Genomic DNA, 23,472 nt, shown 5'->3' with positions numbered 1-23,472 from the left:
TCTTTAAATAATTTTAATAATTTATTTAATAGGCAATTTATTAAGTATGTCATTAAGTGATTAAAATCCAAACATATAATAGACAATGCACCATAAAATAATTTTATCTGTCAAACCTGCCCATTAAAGTCAAGGGGCGGGGTTATGTTTGAGAGGCGGGGCTATCTATGGAAAGGGCGGGGCTAACACTGATCTGTCAGCGTTGGTCTCATTTTTTGAGGCTGGAGGATTTTTATGGCATACGAAGCTGGCATTCAGTCTGTCTTTTCTTTGACGTCATTCACCAGGTGGTCTGGATGATAATCTCTTGGCTAATTGCAAAATTGAGCTAGTGGAGTTCAACAGATTAGCGTTAGCCTCGCCCACCCACTCATAAAATTATTTTATGGTGATGCTGCAGGAACAGGAAGCATTAAATAATAAAGTACATAATTAATTATCTGCATTGGCTATTACAAATTAGTATTTTAAGGACTTTATGACATGTTTATTAAATAAAGATAGTAAATCAAATATCTACCAACATATTTGATATATCTGATTTTGGTGATGTCACTCATCAAAATGTAAAGTTTGTTAAATTTTTGACTGTATGGGGTTTTCTTTATAACTTTGTAATTTTGTGTTTTTAATATGTAAAGCATTTCAACAGTCTTGATTGGGTGATTAAATTATGCCCAAACACTAAATTAAACATTTATTTATTTTATGACACGTTTAATTAATGTTATTTATTTAATTTAATCCCTTTTGACCCTCCATACAAAATAGACATGTTCTGAAAATTCAAATGTTTTTGCTGTTTGTGTATTTTTTTTATTCCTTTTTTATTTTTGAAACTCATTGGACAGAACAAGTTAGACAAATGTGAGGTAAATAACCAAGAGGTATTTATATAGTGTTCAGCCCAATATGGTCTAATCATACTGTCACTTTTAGTTATAATTATATATAATTGGTACCAGTACAAGTTATCCAAGAAGCCCAGCTGATTGCATCCAATCATTGAGGGAAAATAGTTTAGTATATGAAAGCAGACAAGGTTTCTGTCTGACTTAAAGAGACAGAACAGATCTGGATCCAGAGGCAGAAAGAGTCACTTTGAATTTGTTAATATTTCAAGCAAAAATAAAATACCTCAAAAATAAAAGACAAGGCAAGAAGAGAAAGAACAGCACAAAATAAGAAACGCAAAGCGATGCAGGACTGGAGGAAGTGGGTTCTGGGTGTGTGAGAAACGTCCCCAGAAAGTGACGATGCATCATGGGAAGAACCAGACAGGCAGACGGTCTCAGCTGGACAGAAGCGCTAATCTGATCACTGCGTCATTATTCATGCCTGTGATCATGAATCTGTTTATGCAGCCGCCATGAAGAGACCTGCATGAAGACGAGAAATAATCTGCCTGGTTTTATACTTTACGCTTCAGGAAGTGACTGAATGAGCCATCTTTGAAACCAGCAAACCGACCTGTTTAGATTAACTACAAACCAACAATTACACATGTCAAACTCCAGTCAGCCTTATGGAAAAAACTTGACTGGTACAAAAAACATGTGATTGACGGGGAATTTGCTAACAGAACTTTCATAGAGTTGCATGTACGTATTTGAGCCAGAAGGAACAATTTTGACTCTGTGTGGATTTGAATAAGTTCAAAGCCCAAAATTTATGATATCCGTGAATATGATGAGTAAATTTAAAGAGGGTCTGTTGTGTAAAATTCACACTTTGGATGTATTTCTGCTTCCATTTGTGTCTCAGCTCCTCCTTAAAACAGACCAATAGTTTAAAAACCCACCCAGCTGGTTTCTGTCAATAGGTTAATGTTTTTTGGTGACCTATTTCAAAACCTTCTGGAATGTAATGTCACAAATCGGCAGACACTGCCCTTCACCTAGTAACCCCAGCAAAGCTCTGCCCGTTACCTAGCAACCCCAGTCCATCGCCTAGCAACCCACGCTGAGTTCTACCACATTTTGTCAGCTGGTTTTGCTGCTTTATAGACATGTTGCATGTTGTTGTTTACATCCAAAGACAATTTGTTTAGATGCCATCCATCGCTGCACTGCAGCAGTAGAACAGTAAATGAAACCTGGAGATGTAGGTATTGATAATTTAGTGCCACAGCTAAAGACAAATAAAGCAGAATATCTGCTGAAGAACAACTCAAAACAACTCGTTTTCTTCTTTTGTCTCACTCTCTGTGTCGGCTATGCTATACACAGACTCGTTGCCGTAGCAACTGACTGACAACAGCTCCACTAGTGTATCGGGAATCAACACACACACAAAAAAACACGCAAACATTTCCCACACAAAGAGCAGAATATTCAGTCTGTTACAGTATTTTGCTTCCAGGCTTGGTGTTTATTTTGCTGTTGTTAATAAATGAACGTCTGGACACAGCGGTGGCTGATTAACTAATTAAAACTCAGCTCTACTGTTAGAGTTGGTGTGTGAGTCACCTTTCTTTCTTTAACTGAACATGAACACAGAGTCCTGCGGCACATTTACATGTGAAGGTTGCCAAAGTCAAGCTAGCATAACTGACCCCCTCCCTATTTGTTTTTTATTAAAACCTTTTCCGAGCCTGTGAAGTATGATACCCTTGGACCTTATTATCTCGTTGTCCTAATGTTGACAATTAATGGACCTTACCACAGGAGCCGCTTTTCATTGGCTGATGCCCATTCTACGTGGTCACGTGCGTGGCCGTCTCACAAACACACTTAGCTTCCCGTTAGCTAAGTACAGCATAAAGGCAGAACTGATACAACTTCTACACCTTGAAGCCTGTCTGCTACACAGTCTTACGTTAGCTAAACAGATCAATATGCAATGTGTCTGTATCTGACATACACTAAAGATTTTATTTTAGCAGAAAAGGCTTTGGACTAAACTGTTACTCCTGTTAGCCACGCTAGCACCAAGTACAGCTAGTCAATCAACCATCGCTGTGTTCAGAGAAGCTGATTAATAATCGAGACATAAATATCAAGTCTGGAAACTTGATATCGTAACGGACTGAATGTTATGTTTTTAACGTAATCTTTGCTCGTCTTGCGGGGCGCAGGCGGTTGCCACGGTAACAGGTGTGCTTAAACTACAAAGAGAGAGAGAGTAAAAAGGTAGGAGTGGTTTTGAGTTGATCACCTGTTCAGGTTATTTTACCTTTGTTTACCTTTGCTGTGACGCATTACAGCCGCTGTAGTTTCTAAACGTTGGACTAATTAGCTCGTTCGTTTGTGAGGTTACCTCATTCACAACAAACATCAAATATAACAAATATATTTCATTAAATTTTAACAAACAAATGGCTTCTACCGAGGTAATTATGTGAAATTAAATGAATTATATCCCAACTTCAGAAGATTTGCCTTTACCTTTACAGAGCTCTTTGGTTCCTCCTATTAGTCTGTAGCTTCTCATATTGAGGTCATCAAACTAAATTTCAGATCTACCATAAGTGACTGACACCTGCTGGCCTCAGGTTTGCAACCAGCTTGTGACTGAGAAACCAGTAACCTCCTCCCAGATGATGACATGAACTTGTTAGTTCCTCTGTCCATTTAGTAGCTGATATACTGTGAAAATCCGGTAGAAATGATGCACTAATCGAGTCACGTTTACATAGAAACAACTCGCCGCGAGGCTGTTTGTGAGACTTGCTGTCACCTGGGTCGGTTGTGGGCGGAGCTTGGTAAGGTCCATAGAAAGCACTGCATCCTTTTTCTTTTATATATCAGGCTTTAACATAAGCCTGATCATTAAATCATTGATCACTAAATCGTTATGTTAGCATAACGATTTAGTGCATTATGCTGACCACTGGACAGGTAAAACCATCATCGTCTGTAAGCGGTTTTTGCCCTCCATCTGGGAGATGTTGGCCGCGTGACGTCACATTGCAACATGTCTATATAAATAAGCAGACCTGAGCAGAATAAAATCTCATTATCTGAAAATGATTTTATAGAAAAAAGTGTAATGACCTATTCTAACCTGTTCAAGGAAGCATGATAGGTCACCTTTGACCTATAAATGCCAGTGTTTACATAAGGAACCTGATACTAGTATTTACCCTAACTGCATCAGAAGCTCATTTAATTTTCCCCCTATATAGTAGCTAAATTTATACCTAAACTGTAATATAATCAAAACCAGGATCACATTGAGAACTCAGACACTCGGGTCCATGAAAACACACCCTTGTCATTTCAGTGTGACTTTCACCGTGTTGATGGCACTGATAAACAGGCCGCTCTGCTTGCTCTTTATTAGATTGAACTGCTTTTATCCACCAACACACACTGAAACTAAGTCAGCACCCATCAATCACCGGCGATGTGCGTCAGAAGTGGAGAGAGCGATGCTGGTTGAATTCAGGACGAACTGGACGGGAGCAGCAAGGCGACTGAAGTAGTTGACAGTGTGGGCCAGTAGAGGGAGCTCTGACGGGCAATAACAAAGTATTTCTGGTCACTGATTACTGTCAGCCCTGTAAAACAAAAAAATCCCTGAAATAGAACCTGTCTGACAACATGAAGCAGGCGAAAAGTGTTGAAAAAGAAACGCGTCATGCTCTCGTCTAAAGAAATTCCAGATTAAATGAGAAAAGAAACACGTAGGCTTTCAGACTCCTCACACTAGCACGTAAACTATGAATCGTGATGAAATAATTGTTAATTGAAGGATACAGACTCAGATCAGTAAGTAAAAACTTTAAAATAAATATCTACATTTGGTATTTAAGATAAAACAAAAACTCGTCTGTAAATATAATCTACCCAGATCATAATTTCCAATTAGCATCTTTTTAATCCAGTTATTGATCAGCAGATCAGCTGTATTGATGTTAAGTCAAGCAGAAAGTACTAATAGTTTTTAAAAATTATTTTATGCATTGGATCAAGTTGGTCTGAAATGGTATCATTTTTCACAGTAATTTCTTGTGACTTTAGCAGCAATAACACTTAATGTTACCAGTTTATGTTTGAATTCCCACTTTGCGCCACTCTTCCTCCTCCCACTGCTTTCCTGGAAAGGTAAATGATCCAGTGTTCAGCTTTACTGGTCTGTATGGTGTAAAAAATGCAAAGTTCTCACTCCACAACACTCACATCAGGTTTCAGGTCAGGTGTGGATTTACCTCTCAGATGCAGCTGAACGCAATCGGAAAACATGAGCAGAATAAGTGGAACATCTGGAATCCAGTTCATTTACATACCAGTCTGTTTTTTAAGGTGCTGAGCTCCAAATCTGGACTTTTTCACTCTTTTTTTGTGGATGCTGTGACTCTTCCCACCCTCTCAGCTGAAAGCTGAGTCTCCTCATAATTCTTTCAGTCACATTCTTGGCTTTTGTCAGCTTGTTGGACTTTAATCAACGAAAACAACAACTGTTTTCAATCACTCTCTGCGTTGTTTTGGGTTTTTTTCATTTAAAACAACACAGATAACTGTTATCAATTATAAAATATAATCAGGAGAAAAAGCAAACAAGGCACACAAGGAAGAGGATTTTTTATTAAATTAACTCAGATAGCATGTGCTGTCTCCACAGGCGTGTCGGGAGAGGTGAAGATGGACGAGGTTGGAGACAGAGAGACGGACTTTGCCGTGTGGGACATGACGGATCCAGAGTCTGGAGAGTTTCAGGTAAAAATTCAGATTAAAGATTGAGGCCTTCACTGTGATTTATAAAACCGGGATAAGCGTGAATCTGCGGCTGTGGTCAGAAAAAGGCAGCAGGAGTTATTTCAAACCAGTTCTGGGTCTGTTAGACAGGGGTTGGCAATCCTGGTCCTCCAGGGCCGGTGTCCTGCAACTCTTAGACGTCTCCCTGATCAAACGCACTTGAATCCAACAGCTGAATCACCTCCTAAATGCAGTCAAGTTCTCCAGAGTCCTGCTAGCGACCTCATTATTTGACTCAGGTGTGTTGAAGTAGAGACACATCTAAAAGTTGCAGGAGACCGGCCCTGGAGGCCTGGAGTTGCCCACCCGTGTGTCAGGATAATAATCAGAGGGATTGTTGAGGTAAAGACTAACTAATAACTGCAGGTACAGTAATAACAACAGTTTTTGAACTTCACGCTCTAGCAGTGTGTGAAGACTGGCCTTTTCCATTAGATTATGTAAGAAACAAATTGCTTATTAACTTAAAGGTGCTTTTTAACCTTAAGTCAGATAAACTATGTATCACTTTAAAAAACAGACTAAAGGTTTGGAAAGTTTCAGTAGGAGTAACATTTTAACCCAACAAACGCCTTCTTAATGTGTTAACTGGAAATAAAATGTTAACTGCGCCGTTTCCCTTCTTTCAGTAAAAATGGAAGTAGAAAAAACGTTCAAAATGTAAAATTTGCTTAAGAGTTTAGTCTAGTTTAGATAGAAACAGTAACGTTTGTTTTTACAGTTTGCAGTTTATCTGCACCAACACCCAGATTTCTGTTGGTTTGGCGTTATTTAACCGAGGCCTGTAAAGTTTAGACCATTCTTAATGGTCTTTCAGAGTGTAACGGACAAACAGACTACTACATTTACTTTGTTTTTCTCCTCTATCAACACTGAGGTCTCTCTGCGTTCAGATACAATCATCTTAATTGCTCTAGGTAAAAACAAGGCAATGAGGGTCGATGCGATCTGCCAAATATGGTTGTGGTATGAGATTTAAAAACCAGACACTTTTTATAGCCAAATCAGTCATTTGCAATGCTGATATTGAACACACTGACACAACGATGATAAAAACATTTTTTCCACTAAGAATATTATTCCTTACAGAAAGATTCATCACCCTGTTGCACTGTTTTCATACGGTAACTGCTGACATCTTTCCACCCTGACATTGTCTTAATGATGCAAAACTAAAGCATGAATGCTCCAGAACAGCGAATCATGGTTAATAATGATAATTTAATCATTGCTGTTGTGTGTTTTCAGGTAGTGTCTGTGTATAATGGCAGCAGCAAGTCTCTGGAACTGAAGGATATTCAGTGGCCTGGAGGGAAGATACCCGTCGACATGCCAGAGTGCGGCTTCAGGAACGACCACCCGACCTGCCTCGCACGTACGGACACAGTCCACAGCACACACACATGGAAATCTGACACAAATATTTACTTTAACCACATGTTCCACTGGGTTTTATGTGGTGGACCAACATAGTAGTGAAGCATAGCTAAGAAGTGAAAGGAAAAGTTTGTTTTACAAATAAAAATCTGAAAAGAGCTCCATAAATTTTGTAGAAGCACCAGCATATCCAAGTGTTTCGGGTTCACTGCAAAAACACAAAGTCTAACCAAAGTACTTTTGGTCTAGATATACTGTAAATATCTTAGTACAGTTGAAATAAGACAAAACTAACATAATTAACCCTTAAGCAAGATATTTTAAGTCAATAATTCCTTAATATTTTCCCATGTTAGAAGTAGAATAATCTGCCAATCGAACTGTTACTTTTTCATCGATATTAAGGAGTTACTTACTTACTTAAACAAACTCCTATATCTTACTGAAAAGTTACTTTTAAGTTAGTTTTGTCTTATTTCAAATGTAAGATATTTCACTAGAAACTATATCAAAAATACTTGGTAGGATTTCATGTTTTTGCAGTGTTGTCTCTCTAACAGCTTTGCAGATTTACTCAAGTTGTTGCTCAGGTTTCTTTTCAAAAGAGCTGAATCTCTTCACTAGAGCTGAAACGATTAATCGGATTAATTGTGATTAATCAATTATTGAAGTAATCGATAATAAATAGTTATTGATTAATCGTTAACGGGAGTATATGGACTCAAAAGAATGCCAATACTTGAAAGCATCGTGTGGCTGTAGAACCGCAGTAAGATTCCCATTTTCTACATGCTGGAAGCAAACAGCGTCTTCTTCCCATGCAGGCTGATGCTTTTCTTTCTCACCCACACAGGTACAGTTACAATGCATCAGATGGTTGCCATAGTGATCTGCTTCGTCTTTATCATCATCGTCACCATCACCGTCTTCATCTACAGGTGAGACTCACGGGCTCAACGGATCCTGGTGTCAGTTTGTGTTTTCCTTTAGAAAATGTAAACTACGTTAAAATAATGTAGGTCAACAAGATACGGCAGCTGGTTAGGAATAATTTTAACAACTTTTATGGTTTATTTTTGTGTCTTTGACTGAGCAGGGAACCAATAATTGCACCATCAACTTTCTGGAATAGAATAAGAATCAGAAAGTTGAAGGGGAAGCATTATATATTTTCTTGATTCTTGCTTTATATCACAATCAAGTAACAATGTTAACTTCAGTTATAAAGATGCCACATGTCAAATGGGATTTGACTTTTTAATTTGATGCCTTGAAATTGGGCCTCTGTCTCTTTAAGAAGCTCTTTCCAACACTCCGCCTTCAGAAAGTCGTCGCATCAAAGTTTCTCCTTTAAGCCTTTAATATTGTTCAGGGTGACTTTAACAGAAAAGGGAGAATAAAGGATTTCTCAAACATTTAGGAAAGAATCAAAACACTGCAGGTTTGCTTTTGATGAGAGAATAACATTTTAACATAATATAAGTAGATTTTACAAAATAATGCCCCTTTAAACTATTACATATATGTCAGCTACTCTGCTGAATGATTATTTTCTGTAATTAATCTTACAGATAACAAAATATATTTTTAAAATATGTATTTTTGTTAATACTAAAAAAATGCCTCTCAGCGTTTTGCTTCACTGAAAGTAAGAAATGCCTTCCAGGAGTAACAGCAAACGTTGACAGATGGAAGAGCAAGCTGTTAGTGAAATCCTGAGATTGGAAGCAGAACCAAACAATCCCTTCTTCGTTTTGTTAATCGGGTACAGAGAAACCTTTGTGGCGAACGCTCCAGAATGGTTCCAGTGAAATGTGAAGTTAAGGTGCAAACAGCCGCTCAAATGAGGCATTTAAAAAGCTTAATGATGAAAACAGAAAACTTACAGGACTGAGCTTGGAAAAAATAACACCCAGTGGACTGAAGCTCAGATAAGGCAGAGAAACAGAAGAGTCCAGCTGTGAACTATGAACAAAGAGAAGCTTAAATAATCGTCGTTAGGTGACAAAGGAACCAAAAACACAAATCACAGGAAATGCGGTGCAGCTGTGGCGAGAAGAATAGTAGCGACACTGAGGGAGGAAGACTCACGAACGCAGAGGAAGCTGAACTAATGCTCAACAAACCAATAAAAGAGAGAAAAACTGACTATAATCTAAGAAAAACTGATTCAAATCCGGTTGCTAGGTGCTGGAATTCCGTATTCGTTGCTAGGTAACAGGGCTGGGCTTGGCTGTGGTTGCTAGGTAACGCCGCAGTGGTCATCGAATGTGACTTAACATTCTGGAGGTTTTTAAAACGGCTTCTTTTCAAGGCAACAAAAAACACTTATTGCCAATTTCATGTCTGTATTTGTTTTTTTAAGCACTTGGGTTGTTGTTTTTTTTAAGCAAATGGAAATGCAAAACGTGCAAAACTTGATTTAAATTACTATCTTTAATATGGAGATTTATGTATTTTTTTGCCTGTTATACGACTAAATAAGAATTAATCAGAATCTGAATTGGCACATCAGAACTGAAGGAAAACAAGAAATCAACATTTCCCAGGAAAAGCTTGATCAGTTGGTTTTTAAACACTAAAGAAGTATAATCTAGTTTTATAGACTTTCAACATGTAAAAAGAGACACAATGAAAACATAGTTTTGTCACACAAAGTTTTTTTTGTTGGTATTCTTGAGATTTTTCTGCTTCTTCTGCTGAGTTTACAGGCGTAAAGACAAGCTGTCTATACTGCCACCATCTGGTGGATCTCTGTGTTGCTTTTTTTTATGGGTTAAAAAATGTGTAATTTACAGTTTTTTACTTCTGTTTTTTAAAAATTTGTTTAAGATTTGCTTTGACTGTGACTGGAAACCCAACAACAAACACTTTTGCACATTGTCACTTAGAGCTTTATGATGGTGACCTTTACTGAAGGTCACCGTTCACAAAACTCAGAAACTCACTTTGGTTCTCACAAAGATACGGAAAAAAAACAACACATTTTTGTGGCAGTTCAATCTCTCACAGCACCTCTCTCTCTTTTTCTCTCTCTCTCCATTTTATTTTGTATTTCTCTCTCCTGTCCTCTTTCACTTCCTTTCTTTTTCACACATCCTGTTTCCTCTTTTTCCTCCGTCTTTTTTCTCTCTTTCCTTTTGTCTGTCATTAATAGAGAGGTCACAGCGAGGCCCAGAGTCAGAGGGTGGAGAATAAACATTTAAGAAACAGAACTTAAAAGGATCAGAGCTTTTGCCTTTTTAACACTAAAATTGCTCTGATCTTTTTAAAAATGTCAGCAATTTTCATACAAGTGCTAGAAGCTGAACTCATCTGCATGTTTATATGTTTATAAAATACTAAATCCACTTTTCTTAATAGATTGAGACACAATTTACTTGGAAATTAAGCTATATAAAGAAACATTATTGTTGTAACTATGTTACCTTGAAACTGATGTGTTTTTGTGGTAGATAATAAATAATTTTGTTAACATTTATGCATCAATTTGCAGTAATAAAATATTGTAATATTCGAGAGAAGTGGGAATTAGTTTGAGGGATTTTATGGGCAAAACTTTACCGAAAATATTTTTTACTTATGAATATAGCTTTGTAAAATTATAGAATAAAATTTGGGAGATTGAAAAAAAAAAAGATTTATTTCTGTGCAGTTTGTGTCCATCTGATTAGATTTTTAAAGCAGAAATTGATGCGTATCATTTAGCTCAACTTGGAAAAGTACTGAAGCCTCAAACTGATTGGACAGTAACCTGGAAGATCGACCAATCAGAAGAGAGACTGTTAGCTGCATTTAGCATCTGCAGGAAGTGTTTATTCATGCAGAATGTAACTGAAAAACCTTCACAGAAACCTTAGTTAAACAAACCGGCATTAACACAATGAGTAAATAAACAGAATAATAATCACATTGAAGAAACAAAATAATGGTAAATTGTTAATGTAAATAGTTTCAGGGTAAATAATCTGATGAAGCTCTGAAGTAACTCTATGTTTCTGTAGGTCTTTGGATTTTTGGCAGCAGCGTTTTGGATGAACTGGTCTGCCAGTAAAGACTCCTTTCCAAATTTCTAATCTACTGAAAATAAAAGCGCACAGCTGCTTTTTGTTATCCTTTATTTTGAAGGCTGATATAGTAAAATACCTTCCTTAGATGTTAAAATTAGACCTGAATTCTTTGGCTTCACTGAGTGTATTTAAACGCTAATCTCTTACTTTACATTTTTTGAACAAAAATATTAACTTTACTCAGATTTTGACCCATCCAGTCACTTTTATTGTGGGCGTACTGGTGCTAAAACCTCTCTAAAGAGACGTTAATAAAGTGAATACAATATTTTTCCTACATCTGCAGATCAGTATCTACAGTCCAGTTAAACTTAATTTTACTTTATTCACAAAAATACAAAGTACAAAATATTTTTGGTGCATTTTTTTGCCCCTTTAATTTCTCTAAATAGAGGAAAATGGTTTATGTAAGAAAAAACTAATAACGCTTGTATTTAGTTACTGTGCTGTTTATGTTTAATATCATTAATAAAAATATCAAGCAATAAATCTGGGTTTTTTTCTGAGTCCTTAGGTTAAAGCAGCACACTGTAAAACATTTGAAGTTGGTTTAACTTGAAAATGTAAGTCAATAAGAAATTTAGTTTGTGTTTAACTCAGAAATTAAACATCATGAAGTTGATTTAACAGGAGACAAGTCATCTAAACATTGTTTTACAAGTTCATTAGTGAGTTTTAACTTAATGCTGCAATTTAAACCAAACACAATATGCAAGAAAAATAAACTTGTATATTTTTTAGTTAAAGAGACAAATTTCTCTGGTTTTTTTTTACTCACAATATCAAGTTAAAATAACTACTTATTTGACTTTAGAATAATTAATAACAAACAATAGTCAAATCAATGTAACGCACTTCCATATCAGGGTACAGCAACATGCCGCTAAGCATTCTGGGAAATAGTTCCCACTCCTGTGTTTTACTTCTTTCTGGGTTTTTTTAAACTCTAGTTTATTCAACTCTTGACAAAATTAATAAAAAGTTAACACAATTTACTGCTACAAGTTTATCTTTCACAAACTCACATTTAGGTTCAAAATCTAAAACTCACTAAATTTATTTGACTTAAACAGTAGAAGACAGTAGACACAACTAAGTGCAGCTCAAATGTTTTACAGTGTAACAAATAATAAATACACTGAAAAAACAAGTTTTTTGTCTTGCTTCTAGCGCAAATATCTTAGTACATTTGAAATATAACAAAATTGCTATTTAAGCAAGAAATATGAGTTTTTCTTACGTCAGTAATTCCTGAGTATAGATTTTAAAAAGTAGAAGTTTTTGGGAGATTATTTAACTTATAGGAAAAATGTTTTGTTTTAGTTGAAATAATTTGCTTATGGAACAAGTACTTGTTTTTATTGAATCTAGCTCCTATATCTTGCTGGAAAGCTACTTATGTGTTAAATTTTATTTAATTTAAAGTGTACTAAGATATTTGCACTAAAAATACCTGGAAAGATTTTGTGTTTTTGCAGTGTATTTATTTAATTATTGTGTAAGTTGAGCAAATTCAGTGTCAATATTTATATTTTCTTTTTTTGTGTGTGTTTTGGAAATTAACCGTCCGACGTTTAGTGGTTACCATGAGCCTTTCTCGGACGACAGTGTCTTAACGCTGAAATGATCAGAAATTGTTTTGACCTCAAAAATCGTTTCTGTCTCTTCTCTCTGGTAAACTCTCCTGTCGCCTCTCTCAGTGTTTCCCCTTGTTTTTAACACACACTAATACATCACCAGCTCTGCAAACACGCACACACACACCTGTCCTCCTGTCTGTTGGATAGGAAGCTGAAGCTGGAGAACGAGCTGGTGGCCCAGCTGTGGAGAGTTTCCTGGGACGACATCCAGATGGGCAACCTGGAGAAATCGCTGAGGAGAACCTGCAGCCGCCTCACCATGTCTCTGGTACCAAACCTGCAGCATAAACACGGCCACTGTGTTCATTTACAGTATCTAAACGTCAGGGTTGTGGTTCCTCTTAATGCGGTTCCACCTGAAGCTTTTAGCACATCCTGTTGCGTGACAATATTTTATTATGGCTTTTATTTTGAAATGTTTATGCAAGAAAGTCAGAAATGACGAAATGAACCTAAATAAGGCAAGGCAACTTTATTTATATAGCACCTTCAATATATAGCACCAGTCAAAGTGCTTGTACAAAAAAGTTAAAAACAACATACAACAAGAAGATAATAGTAATAAAATTACATTAAAAATCAAGCAGATTAATTGTTGTTATTATTATGTTTATTTATTTGGTAATATTTAAATTATCTTCATTTTGAACTTTTTTTTCTTTTGCATATTATTGTTGAAACCTTCCTTTACATAAAACTGGTTTTGTTCCATATTTACCTTAACTTGTCATGGAGTCATTTCAGATGAGATGTTCTGCTTATCCTGATAATATTTATGGGTTTTTTTCTCCAGAAAGGATCAAACTTAGGTTCTCTGATGACCATGGAGGGAAACTTCCAGATCTACACTAAAACCGGATACTACAAGGTGTGTGAGAGTCGCAGCACATTAATCTGTAAATCTGCTGTAAGGGGATGAAGACGAGGATTTTCTTCCTCTCAGGGAAATCTGTCTGCCATCAAATATATCAACAAGAAACGCATCGAGCTGACGAGGAAGGTTCTGTTCGAGCTCAAGCACGTAAGGGTCCGCTCTATTTTTAAACTGTCCTGCTTCCAGACGGCTTTGATGTGATTTCAGTTTCTTGTTTTCTGCAGATGCGAGACGTTCATAACGAACATCTGACTCGTTTTATTGGAGCCTGCCTCGACCCGCCGAACATGTGCATCATCACAGAGTACTGCCCCAGAGGCAGCCTGCAGGTAAAACTTTACACCCACCAACCCGCCGGACACAAACACTTTTTACATTTAGCTCATATTGAAAATCTGATGGGGTTTTTTAGCTTATATTTGATGTCCAAAAGCAAATACATCCATATTTACAAATATTTGGATAAACTTTTCAACCAGATTTAAATATTTTTCATTCTCAGCTTGTTAGTTTTTACTTTTTGAGCTGTTTAAACTGATGGCAGCAACATTTTTTCTTTATTTTTAGCTGAATTTTATTTGGTTGGCTAAAACTGAGTCACATATTCACAGCAGATTAAAAAACTCAGAAATTATCCAAAAAGCAAAACAAAAGAAGGTTTTAAACTTTTCTTCTGCTCAAAGCTTTAAAACGTTACAGAATCGTCTCTGTGTCTGAATCACTGCGTTATTTTTACCCATCATCCTCCATGACCCACCGTCCACATCAGCCTCTCAAACCTTCAGCTCCGCAGAAGTCCTCTGCACAGCTACAGTTATCTCCCAACACTGTAACCTAGCAACCTGCCAGCAGGGTAACCTAGCAACAGCTGCTCTGGGCTGCGTGGGGTTTGGGTTGTTGCCAGATGACCACTGAATTTAAGAGCGGAGCGAGTTATTTTCTGCCCTGAGAGGACAGAGATGGGGGGTTTCTTAACATCGTGGAGGAACATCTGCGAAGAGGTTTGCCTTCCTTGTGCAGATGTGGCACCCGAGTGGAGTACCCAATATGAACCAGCAGGGATTGTGAACAGAGTTCCAACAACTAATAAAAGTTCCAATAATTTATTCTAAAAACAGGGAATCAAAAGGAAGAGGAGGCGCAGGCAGTCCTTGGCAATCAAGTCAACGAGTCTATAAAATAGATGCTTAGCTCCAGCCTCTGAGGAACCTCAGCCGCACCCTGGTCCCGACGGCTCCTCCAGCAGCCCACACGCTTCTCAACGGCGACCAGTCGAGTAACCCGCGGCCTCCAACAGCAACCCGACAGATGGCGCTTCCTGGCAACCCGTCCTCCCGTCGCTAGTTCCTGAGCCTGCTCGTGCCGTCCTCCACAAAAAGAACCAGCCCAAGTCCGTCCGCCTCTTCTCAGTAGATGTCTCACCATCGATGATTTTATCCCAGTCCCAGTCTGCACGCTGCTTAATCAGAATGCGGAACACCTGTGCTGATGCAGTGGGCGTCTCCGGGTGCGCGTGGCACGTGACCTCAAAAACATGCAACACAACAATAAACACTTCAAAACACAACAATCCTAAGCAACAAATATAAAAAACATCACTTGAACTCAAAAGGAAAAACGAGGCCACATTACCACACCCCCCCATACTTTAACAAGGCCAGTCCCGGCCGATATTTACTCCCCATAGCGAGAAGGACACTGTCCTCTTGTAGAGCGTGTAGAGCGGCGCAGTACTTGTTCTTCATTAATTACAGGGTAATAGAGCATCAAAGGCAGTTCATGCTTCCCAACGGGAAGTTGCTCCATAAGCGCGTCGGTGGAAAGAGCAATACAAGTCTTCAGAGCATTTCTGTGTAAGGTTCGTTCCTTCCCACCCTTCTCTGGACTTTGGTTAACTCACGAGCAAGGTCCTTCATCTGGGCTTTCACCTCCTCCATGAGTTCCCTTTTCAGCTCCTGTCTCCACAAGTCATTCTGTTGATGAAATCGAACAGCATTAGGGTCCCTTACCGCAGCACATGTCACTTCAGGCCATTTTGAACTTAGTTCTTCTTCCAATAGAAGGGCCTCCTGCTGGACAGCACCGAAAGTCACATCCGGATCCAAACGCACAACTCGCTTTAACATCTGCAGCATGGCACCATCCTCCAGGCCAAGCAGGAATTGATCCCTAAGGTGGGTATCAGTGGGTGCTTCCGTTTCGTCATGTTTCTGTAATTTTCGATACAACTCTCTCAACCGGAGTCCATATGCCTGGACAGACTCACCCGGTTTCTGCACACAACCAAAAAATTGTGACCGTAAAGCAGAAACTGGAACCTTTTTTATATACAAGTCATCCAGTACTGCAAATACTTTTGTCACCTTATCACGTTCATTATCACAGAGCACATTAATTTGACGTCTGGGCAACCCAGACAAAGCACCAGTCAAAATCTTTACTTTGTGTGATTCAGATAAGTCATTTGCATCTAAAAGACCTTGCATTTGCTCCTTCCACTCATTATATTTAGTATTATCACCCTGCCCTTCAAATTTAGGTATCCAAGGGGCACCGGGATAAATAGGCATCATCATTTTTTTTTAAGTTATTAAAACACCGCTCACAATCCTGCGATCCTGCCGACAACGCCAGATTCTGTGGCACCCGAGTGGAGTACCCAATATGAACCAGCAGGGATTGTGAACAGAGTTCCAACAACCAATAAAAGTTCCAATAATTTATTCTAAAAACAGGGAATCAAAAGGAAGAGGAGGCGCAGGCAGTCCTTGGCAATCAAGTCAACGAGTCTATAAAATAGATGCTTAGCTCCAGCCTCTGAGGAACCTCAGCCGCACCCTGGTCCCGACGGCTCCTCCAGCAGCCCACACGCTTCTCAACGGCGACCAGTCGAGTAACCCGCGGCCTCCAACAGCAACCCGACAGATGGCGCTTCCTGGCAACCCGTCCTCCCGTCGCTAGTTCCTGAGCCTGCTCGTGCCGTCCTCCACAAAAAGAACCAGCCCAAGTCCGTCCGCCTCTTCTCAGTAGATGTCTCACCATCGATGATTTTATCCCAGTCCCAGTCTGCACGCTGCTTAATCAGAATGCGGAACACCTGTGCTGATGCAGTGGGCGTCTCCGGGTGCGCGTGGCACGTGACCTCAAAAACATGCAACACAACAATAAACACTTCAAAACACAACAATCCTAAGCAACAAATATAAAAAACATCACTTGAACTCAAAAGGAAAAACGAGGCCACATTACCACACAGATGTCCTCACTGAAACGACCTCAGAACGGTTTCACTGCGGGAAAAAAGTCTCCACCCTGCAGAAAAGTTGCTGAGGTGAAGAAAGATCTGCAGTTTGAAGGTTCAGGATGAAGTCAGGAGGAAATTTATTTCATTTTAAAGTAGGACTTTGTTGTGTTCAAACTGAAACCTTTTACTTCGAACAAGAGCTGAAACAATTAATCGTGATTAATTGATTATTTAAATAATCAGCAAGTAATTTAGTAATCGATTAATTGTTAACTGGACTCAGAAAAAAGCTAATTTGCTGGAAGAACAACATGCTCAGAGCAGTAATTAAACCAAAACTGTGCAAAATATAATATTTGTACATTTTGCATTTAATATACATATATATATATATATATATATAAAAATTCTAAACAAAATTTATCAAGTAGTTTTAGCTTCACCTAGTTCAAATCATGTAAAAAAAAAAAAAACACCTTCACCATCGAGAAGTTAGAACTTTGCAAAGTGCATAAATAAAAATAGGCAAATTAAATGTGTTTACAAAGCTTGTTTGTTTTCTGAATACTAACATCCACACTTCTAAATTAGTTTCATTGACTCACGTTTTATCCTTTCTGCTATGGCAGCTAATTTTAACCATAATTCTTCTCTAAGTTTAAACCAAGACATAATTTATTTCAAAAATAGTGATACCAGTTAGAACTTAAATGATTAATTGAAATAATTGTCAACTAATTTAGCAATTGATTAATCGTTAACTGGAGAATACAGACTCAAAATAAAGCCCATTTTCTGGAAGAGCAACATACTGACAGAGCTGTGATTAAGTCAAGTAAAAAGAACCGAGCGATTCAATTTGATGTTAGAAGTATTCACTAAAGGAATGCTGTTATTGCATTTTTGGCCATCAAAATTTATATTCTTTCTTCAAAAATGAATTTAATTATTTGGTTATTTAATTTTTAATTTTATTGTTAATATTGTATTAAAAAGCCTTAAGTGGTTAATTTAATAATCTGCAGATCTGATTAATCAGTTAATGGTCAAAATAAAGTTTCAGCCCTACTTCAAAGCGTTGTCTTTGCACAGATAAGCTGCAAGATGATTTAATATTTTGGACTGTAAGACTTTTTTCTGCTCGCTCTCTGACTGCAGTGAGGCAGAAATAACATCCCGTACTCCAGAAATGATGGCGCTGCCGCAGCGTGGGCGCGCTTGTTTAACTTGTCGGCGTCGTTTGCGGGGTTTTACCCGCCGGCTGCTTCACAAGCCCACACAGATGATGACGATGATGATGATGATGATAAAACAGCAAACAGGATGAAGCTGCGTGTGTTTGTCTTCCAGGACCTGATGGAGAGCGACGGCATCACTCTGGACTGGATGTTCAGATACTCACTCATCACCGATATCGTCAAGGTAACGACCCGCCCAACCAAACTCCCTGATTCTGCTCTACCAGCCCGAGCTGACAAACTGTTGGACGATGAAAAAAAAGTCACAGATCTAACAGCCTAATATTCATATTTATTTTGTTTTTAAAGCATACGAGTACAGATCAAAAAACTTGCTGCTTCACGTTTTCCTTCCACTTAACTTTCTGTAAATATTCTTCAACTTTTTTTGCAATATTCTATATTTGAAGACATTAAATTTTGTGTTTTATAACCATCAAAAATATCAGATATGAAGGGTTAAAATACTTTTCTCTATGTGTGATGATTCTATAGTGCTGAGATGACCAATCGGATTAATAGTATTTCAATTATTGAAATAAAATTCAACTAATTTAGTAATTGATTAATAGTTAGCTGGAGTATACAATATCAAAAAATGCCAATTTGTGAAAGAATAACATGTTCAGAGCAGAAATTGATCCAAAACTGTACAAAAAAATATAATTTTTTCATTTACGATAATAAAAAAAACATTATTTGTAAAAAATATTCCACCCAAAACTAAAGATCTACAGAACATGCCAGATTTTTTATTCAATAAATTCTCAGAATAATTGATAAAATAACTGATTACTAATATTACCTTTAGTTACAGCCCTGATTCTACATAATGTTTGAATTTAACTTTCTGAAATGAGAGCAAATATTGAAATTTTTCACAATATTTTGGAGCTATGCTTGTACATAAAGTATATACAGTATGTATTATTATCAATCTATCAATCAAATTTTATTTGTATAGCACATTTTAGCAGCAAGGCATTTCAAAGTGCTTTAAATCATATCAAACACATATTATTGTAAATATTATGATATTTACAATATTTTTATGTAAACTAGAGAAATGTGAAAGCCTCTTGATTAGCTCTCTATTGTAGCCGCTCTGGTTTTACTGACAGTAATAATTCATTTTCTTCACCAATCCAGTAATTTTCACATTTAGCATTTGACAGGCTTCACATGCTCCAGTTATTTCCCATTTCCACCATATATTTACAATCAATCACCCAACCGTCAGTCATTTTCAACGATTATTTCTGCGCAGGGAATGGCCTTCCTCCACAACAGCGTCATCGTCTCCCACGGCAACCTGAAGTCCTCCAACTGTGTGGTGGACAGTCGGTTTGTGCTGAAGATCACAGACTACGGGCTGCAGAGTCTGCGGACCAGCAGCTGCCCCGAAGACACACACGCCTTCTACGCACGTACGGACAAAACACACACTGACCAGTTCACAGCAAAGCGCACAGGGCATCGAAAAAATATTTACTCCCCTCGAACTTTTTTACAGTTGTTGATCAAAAGAAGTTGACTCAAAAGTTTTCAGGGGCCAGAAAGATGAAAGTAAAACTCAAAATAAATAAAGCAGTCCAGTGTTTTTGTTGAAATAAATCCAAAACTTAAAAAGGAATTTGAATATTTTCTGTATTACAATAAGAGTTTTCAAGTTGTTTTTATTCTCAGTAAAAGAACAGAAGTTGGGTCACTTTCTTTCAAGACGCTTGCGAATGTTTAGCCAAGGTTTATAATTCAGATACAAGCTGATTTGATGCAGTGAAGTCGACTTTTCAGAAAAGTCTCTGACGACGTGGCTCTGCTTATTATAAACGCTTGAAATGTAAAAGGACAAAAGCTTAATATTTTCCATTGTAAGAAAAGTATGTTGGCAAATTATAAATAAAGTCTGTACACTGCAAAAACAAAATCTTACCAAGTATCTTTGGTCTAGTTTCTAGTGCAGATATCTTACTTGAAATAAGACGAAACTAATTTACAAGTAACTTTTCAACAAGATACAGGAGCTCGTTTTCAGTCAGTAATTCTTGAGTACTTATAAATATTGTCAGATTATTTCACTTATAACATGGGAAAATGTCTTGTTATAAGTGAGATAATCTGCCAGTGGAACAAGTACTTTATGTCAATAAAAATAATTATGGAATTACTTAATTCAAAATACAATAAATGACCTTAAAACAGTCCCTACTACATAGAAATGGTTCCCAATGAACAGCTGACAGTTATAAAATTAAACATATCTCAAATGTGCGACATTAATTGCGATAACAGTTAAAAATTTATACAAAACGTGGCAAAATTACACATAAAGCCCTGTATAATTAAATTTGTCTAAAATATATGTTAAAATCTAATATTTGTAAAGAAAACATAGAACTGATGATCCTAAAAGTTACAGACGGCAACAGAAAATGGGGGCGGACCTGTCAGTTACTGGTTGCTATGGTAACCACCAACTGCCAAGAAGAGCGTAGCAGGAAAAGTTACTTTTTGACTCAACAAGACGAATCTGAAGAATAAATAAACAATTTTAACAAACTTTGAAACTATAATATTGTTAAAAGAAAAACCTGTTAGATAAATGTATGCAACAAAAATAGATTGTCAGCATTTTGTGTAAGATGTTTTGTTGGATACATATAAAATATGGATCCTTCTGTTCATAAAGTGACTACATTTCAAGGAGGTGTCAATACTTTTTCTAAGCGCTCTAAAAAAACTTTTTTTTTCCAGTTAAATTGTGGGGTTTTTTTAATGAATGAACTGTTTAAATGACAGGAAAGCTGTGGACTGCTCCCGAGCTGCTGAGGAAGGAGTGCCCGCCCTGCGGCACCCAGCGGGGCGACGTCTACAGCTTCGGTGTGATCCTGCAGGAGGTCGCTCTGCTGAAGGGAGTTTTCTACCTCGACTCGCACTCCCTCTCTCCCAAAGGTCAGAGCCGAACCCAGCCCCTAATCTCTGAGCCGAAACACAAACGCGATGAAAGCGTCGGGTTGTTTACATTCCTGCCTGGCAGCTGGACGGGCCTTCGCCGTCGGCACGTCGTTAACCCTTCGCCTCGTTGGCTGCATGGCGTCAGGTGTTATCTCCACTTCTGGAATAAACATGCCGCTGCCTGGTCCGCTGCAGCAATACACAACATTAAATATGATAACAGTTAAAAACATGTACCAAACATGGCAAAGATACAGACACATTATTGGCTTGTTTTAAGCCAACAATTCTTGAATATTTACAAAATTACTAGTTCCACCGGCAGATTATTTCACTTATAACATGGGGAAATTGTCTTATTATAAGAGAAAATTATCTACCAGTGGAATTAGTACTTTTTTACAATCAATATTAAGAAATTATTTTAATTCATAACCTTAAACAGTCTCTACTACAATAGCTCCCAAAGAGCAGCTAAGTAATTAAAAACATATTTTTTAAAAATGGCAAAATTACACAAAAAACACTGTATATAATTAAATTTGCCTAAAATAAACTCAGAACTGATTATTCTAATACATAACACAGCTATAGTTGGCGGGGGAGCTGTCGGTTACTGGTTGCTATGGTAACTGCCAACTGTCAGGAGCATACCGGTTGCTATGGTAACTGCCAACTGTCAGGAGCAACGTTAACATGACTTATACAGCAATAAATGTCGGGAGAAAATAACTTTTTGACTAAACAAAATGACTTGGAAGAAGAAATACAATCTTAAAGTCCCTCTAACTTTAAATCTGAACTAAAAAGGAAAACATCAGATATTTTTTGCAGGTCTTACACCAAAATAAAAATGGCAAGAGCTGAAATTGTAGCTTAAATTTAGTCAGATTTAACACACTCCAAAAACATAAAATCTTATCAAGTGTTTTTCATTTCTAGTGGAACTATTTTAGTACACTTAAAATAAGGCAAAATTAACATAAAAGTAACTTTTAAGATACAGGAGCTTGTTTTAAGTCAATAACTCTTGAATATTGATGAAAAATTACTAGATAATATCACATATAACATGTGGAAATGTCTTGTTTTAAGTGAAATAATCTGCCAGTGAAACTAAAACTTTTTCATCAATATTAAATTTAGATAATTTTGGCCGATGTGTCAAAACATTTTTGACGCCACTTCCTTCAGGTAACGCATTAAAGGCAACAAGCTGTCAGAGTGACGTTCAATAGGAAGTGATTCCTACTGAGTTTCGGGTTCGAGAACGTCCGGGTGGGTTTCCACGGCAACCAGAGCCTTAAATATTTATTAGTACGCGGCTGTTTTGGTCCACAGGTAGAGAGGCAACATGTAGATGTAATTGTTGTTGTGGTTTCGCTCTAACCCGGCTGTTCTAACTCGATGCCTCTGCATGTAACAGAGATCATCCAGGCGGTGATCCGGGGCGGCGTCCCTCCGCTCCGCCCCTCGCTCTGCTTCCACAGCCACAGCGAGGAGCTCGGGGTCCTCATGCAGCGCTGCTGGAGCGAGGAGCCCAACGAGAGGCCCGACTTTAACACCATCAAGATCCTCCTGAGGAAGCAGCACAGGTGGAGAAATCACATTCATTCAGATGAACACACCGGAATGGGTTCATTTATTTCACTATTTGAAACTAACAAAATAAACCTATTGTGGAAAAAATCAACATTTTATAGTTAACTAAAACTACCAAAAATAACAAAGAGTTAAATTTAGAAACATTTTTCATTAACGTTAATAAATAAAGAGGACAAACTATAAGAACAAATGCACCACTCCTGGTCAAAAACAACCAATCAAAGCCAGGAGGAGGGCCTTAGTGCTGTCAATCAAACTCATGTAGGTGCTGCTCGATGTGCTAATGGAGGAGAAACAACTTACTGTTACAGGAAAACTGGACTTTATAGTAAATACACATCAGAATATATTAATAATCAATAATAATAATTACATTTAATTATTGTTTCATTGTGGCTTACAGCTAGTTAAAATAAAACCAAAAATTTATGATTTTTAGTAAATCAGAATCACAAAAAGACTTTTTATACAGAATTATGTTGATGTTTGACTGTCATCCTCCATTAAAAGGTAACTGCTAATTCAGAGTAGTGTCTCTATGTATATTAATGAAAAGTTTAGTGGAAGGAAAAAGTCTGACAGTTCTTTTGAGTTTTTGAGTGTGAAAAAGCAACGAGATCCGGCAAATATTAAAATTTAAGGCACAGCCAGAACACTTCAATTCAGTTCAAGTTAATTTGACCAACGACGGCGCAGTAAACGATGCTACGAGATAAAAATAAAACAACCGTTGTTTTTTGTACGAAAGCAAATCACGTTCTTGGCTGCTC

At 37.5% G+C, this 23,472-nt stretch overlaps 1 protein-coding gene across 1 annotated transcript in view; it reads left to right on the top strand.

Moving 5' to 3' along the window:
• LOC102230348 (atrial natriuretic peptide receptor 1-like) overlaps positions 1-23,472 on the top strand; it is a 46,975-nt gene that overhangs the window by 20,270 nt on the left and 3,233 nt on the right. The window contains exons 7-17 of the mRNA XM_023344601.1: positions 5,566-5,660; positions 6,948-7,074; positions 7,930-8,014; positions 12,934-13,054; positions 13,580-13,654; positions 13,730-13,807; positions 13,885-13,989; positions 18,255-18,326; positions 19,410-19,569; positions 20,942-21,094; positions 22,524-22,692. Coding sequence (XP_023200369.1) covers positions 5,566-5,660; positions 6,948-7,074; positions 7,930-8,014; positions 12,934-13,054; positions 13,580-13,654; positions 13,730-13,807; positions 13,885-13,989; positions 18,255-18,326; positions 19,410-19,569; positions 20,942-21,094; positions 22,524-22,692 — 1,240 coding nt within the window. The remainder of the gene's footprint in view (positions 1-5,565; positions 5,661-6,947; positions 7,075-7,929; positions 8,015-12,933; positions 13,055-13,579; positions 13,655-13,729; positions 13,808-13,884; positions 13,990-18,254; positions 18,327-19,409; positions 19,570-20,941; positions 21,095-22,523; positions 22,693-23,472) is intronic.

Source organism: Xiphophorus maculatus, chromosome 13 (assembly GCF_002775205.1).
Source record: "Xiphophorus maculatus strain JP 163 A chromosome 13, X_maculatus-5.0-male, whole genome shotgun sequence".
Taxonomy (NCBI): Eukaryota; Metazoa; Chordata; class Actinopteri; order Cyprinodontiformes; family Poeciliidae; genus Xiphophorus; species Xiphophorus maculatus.
Note: the sequence above shows the minus strand (reverse complement) of the source record. Positions and strands in the feature narration are given on the sequence as shown.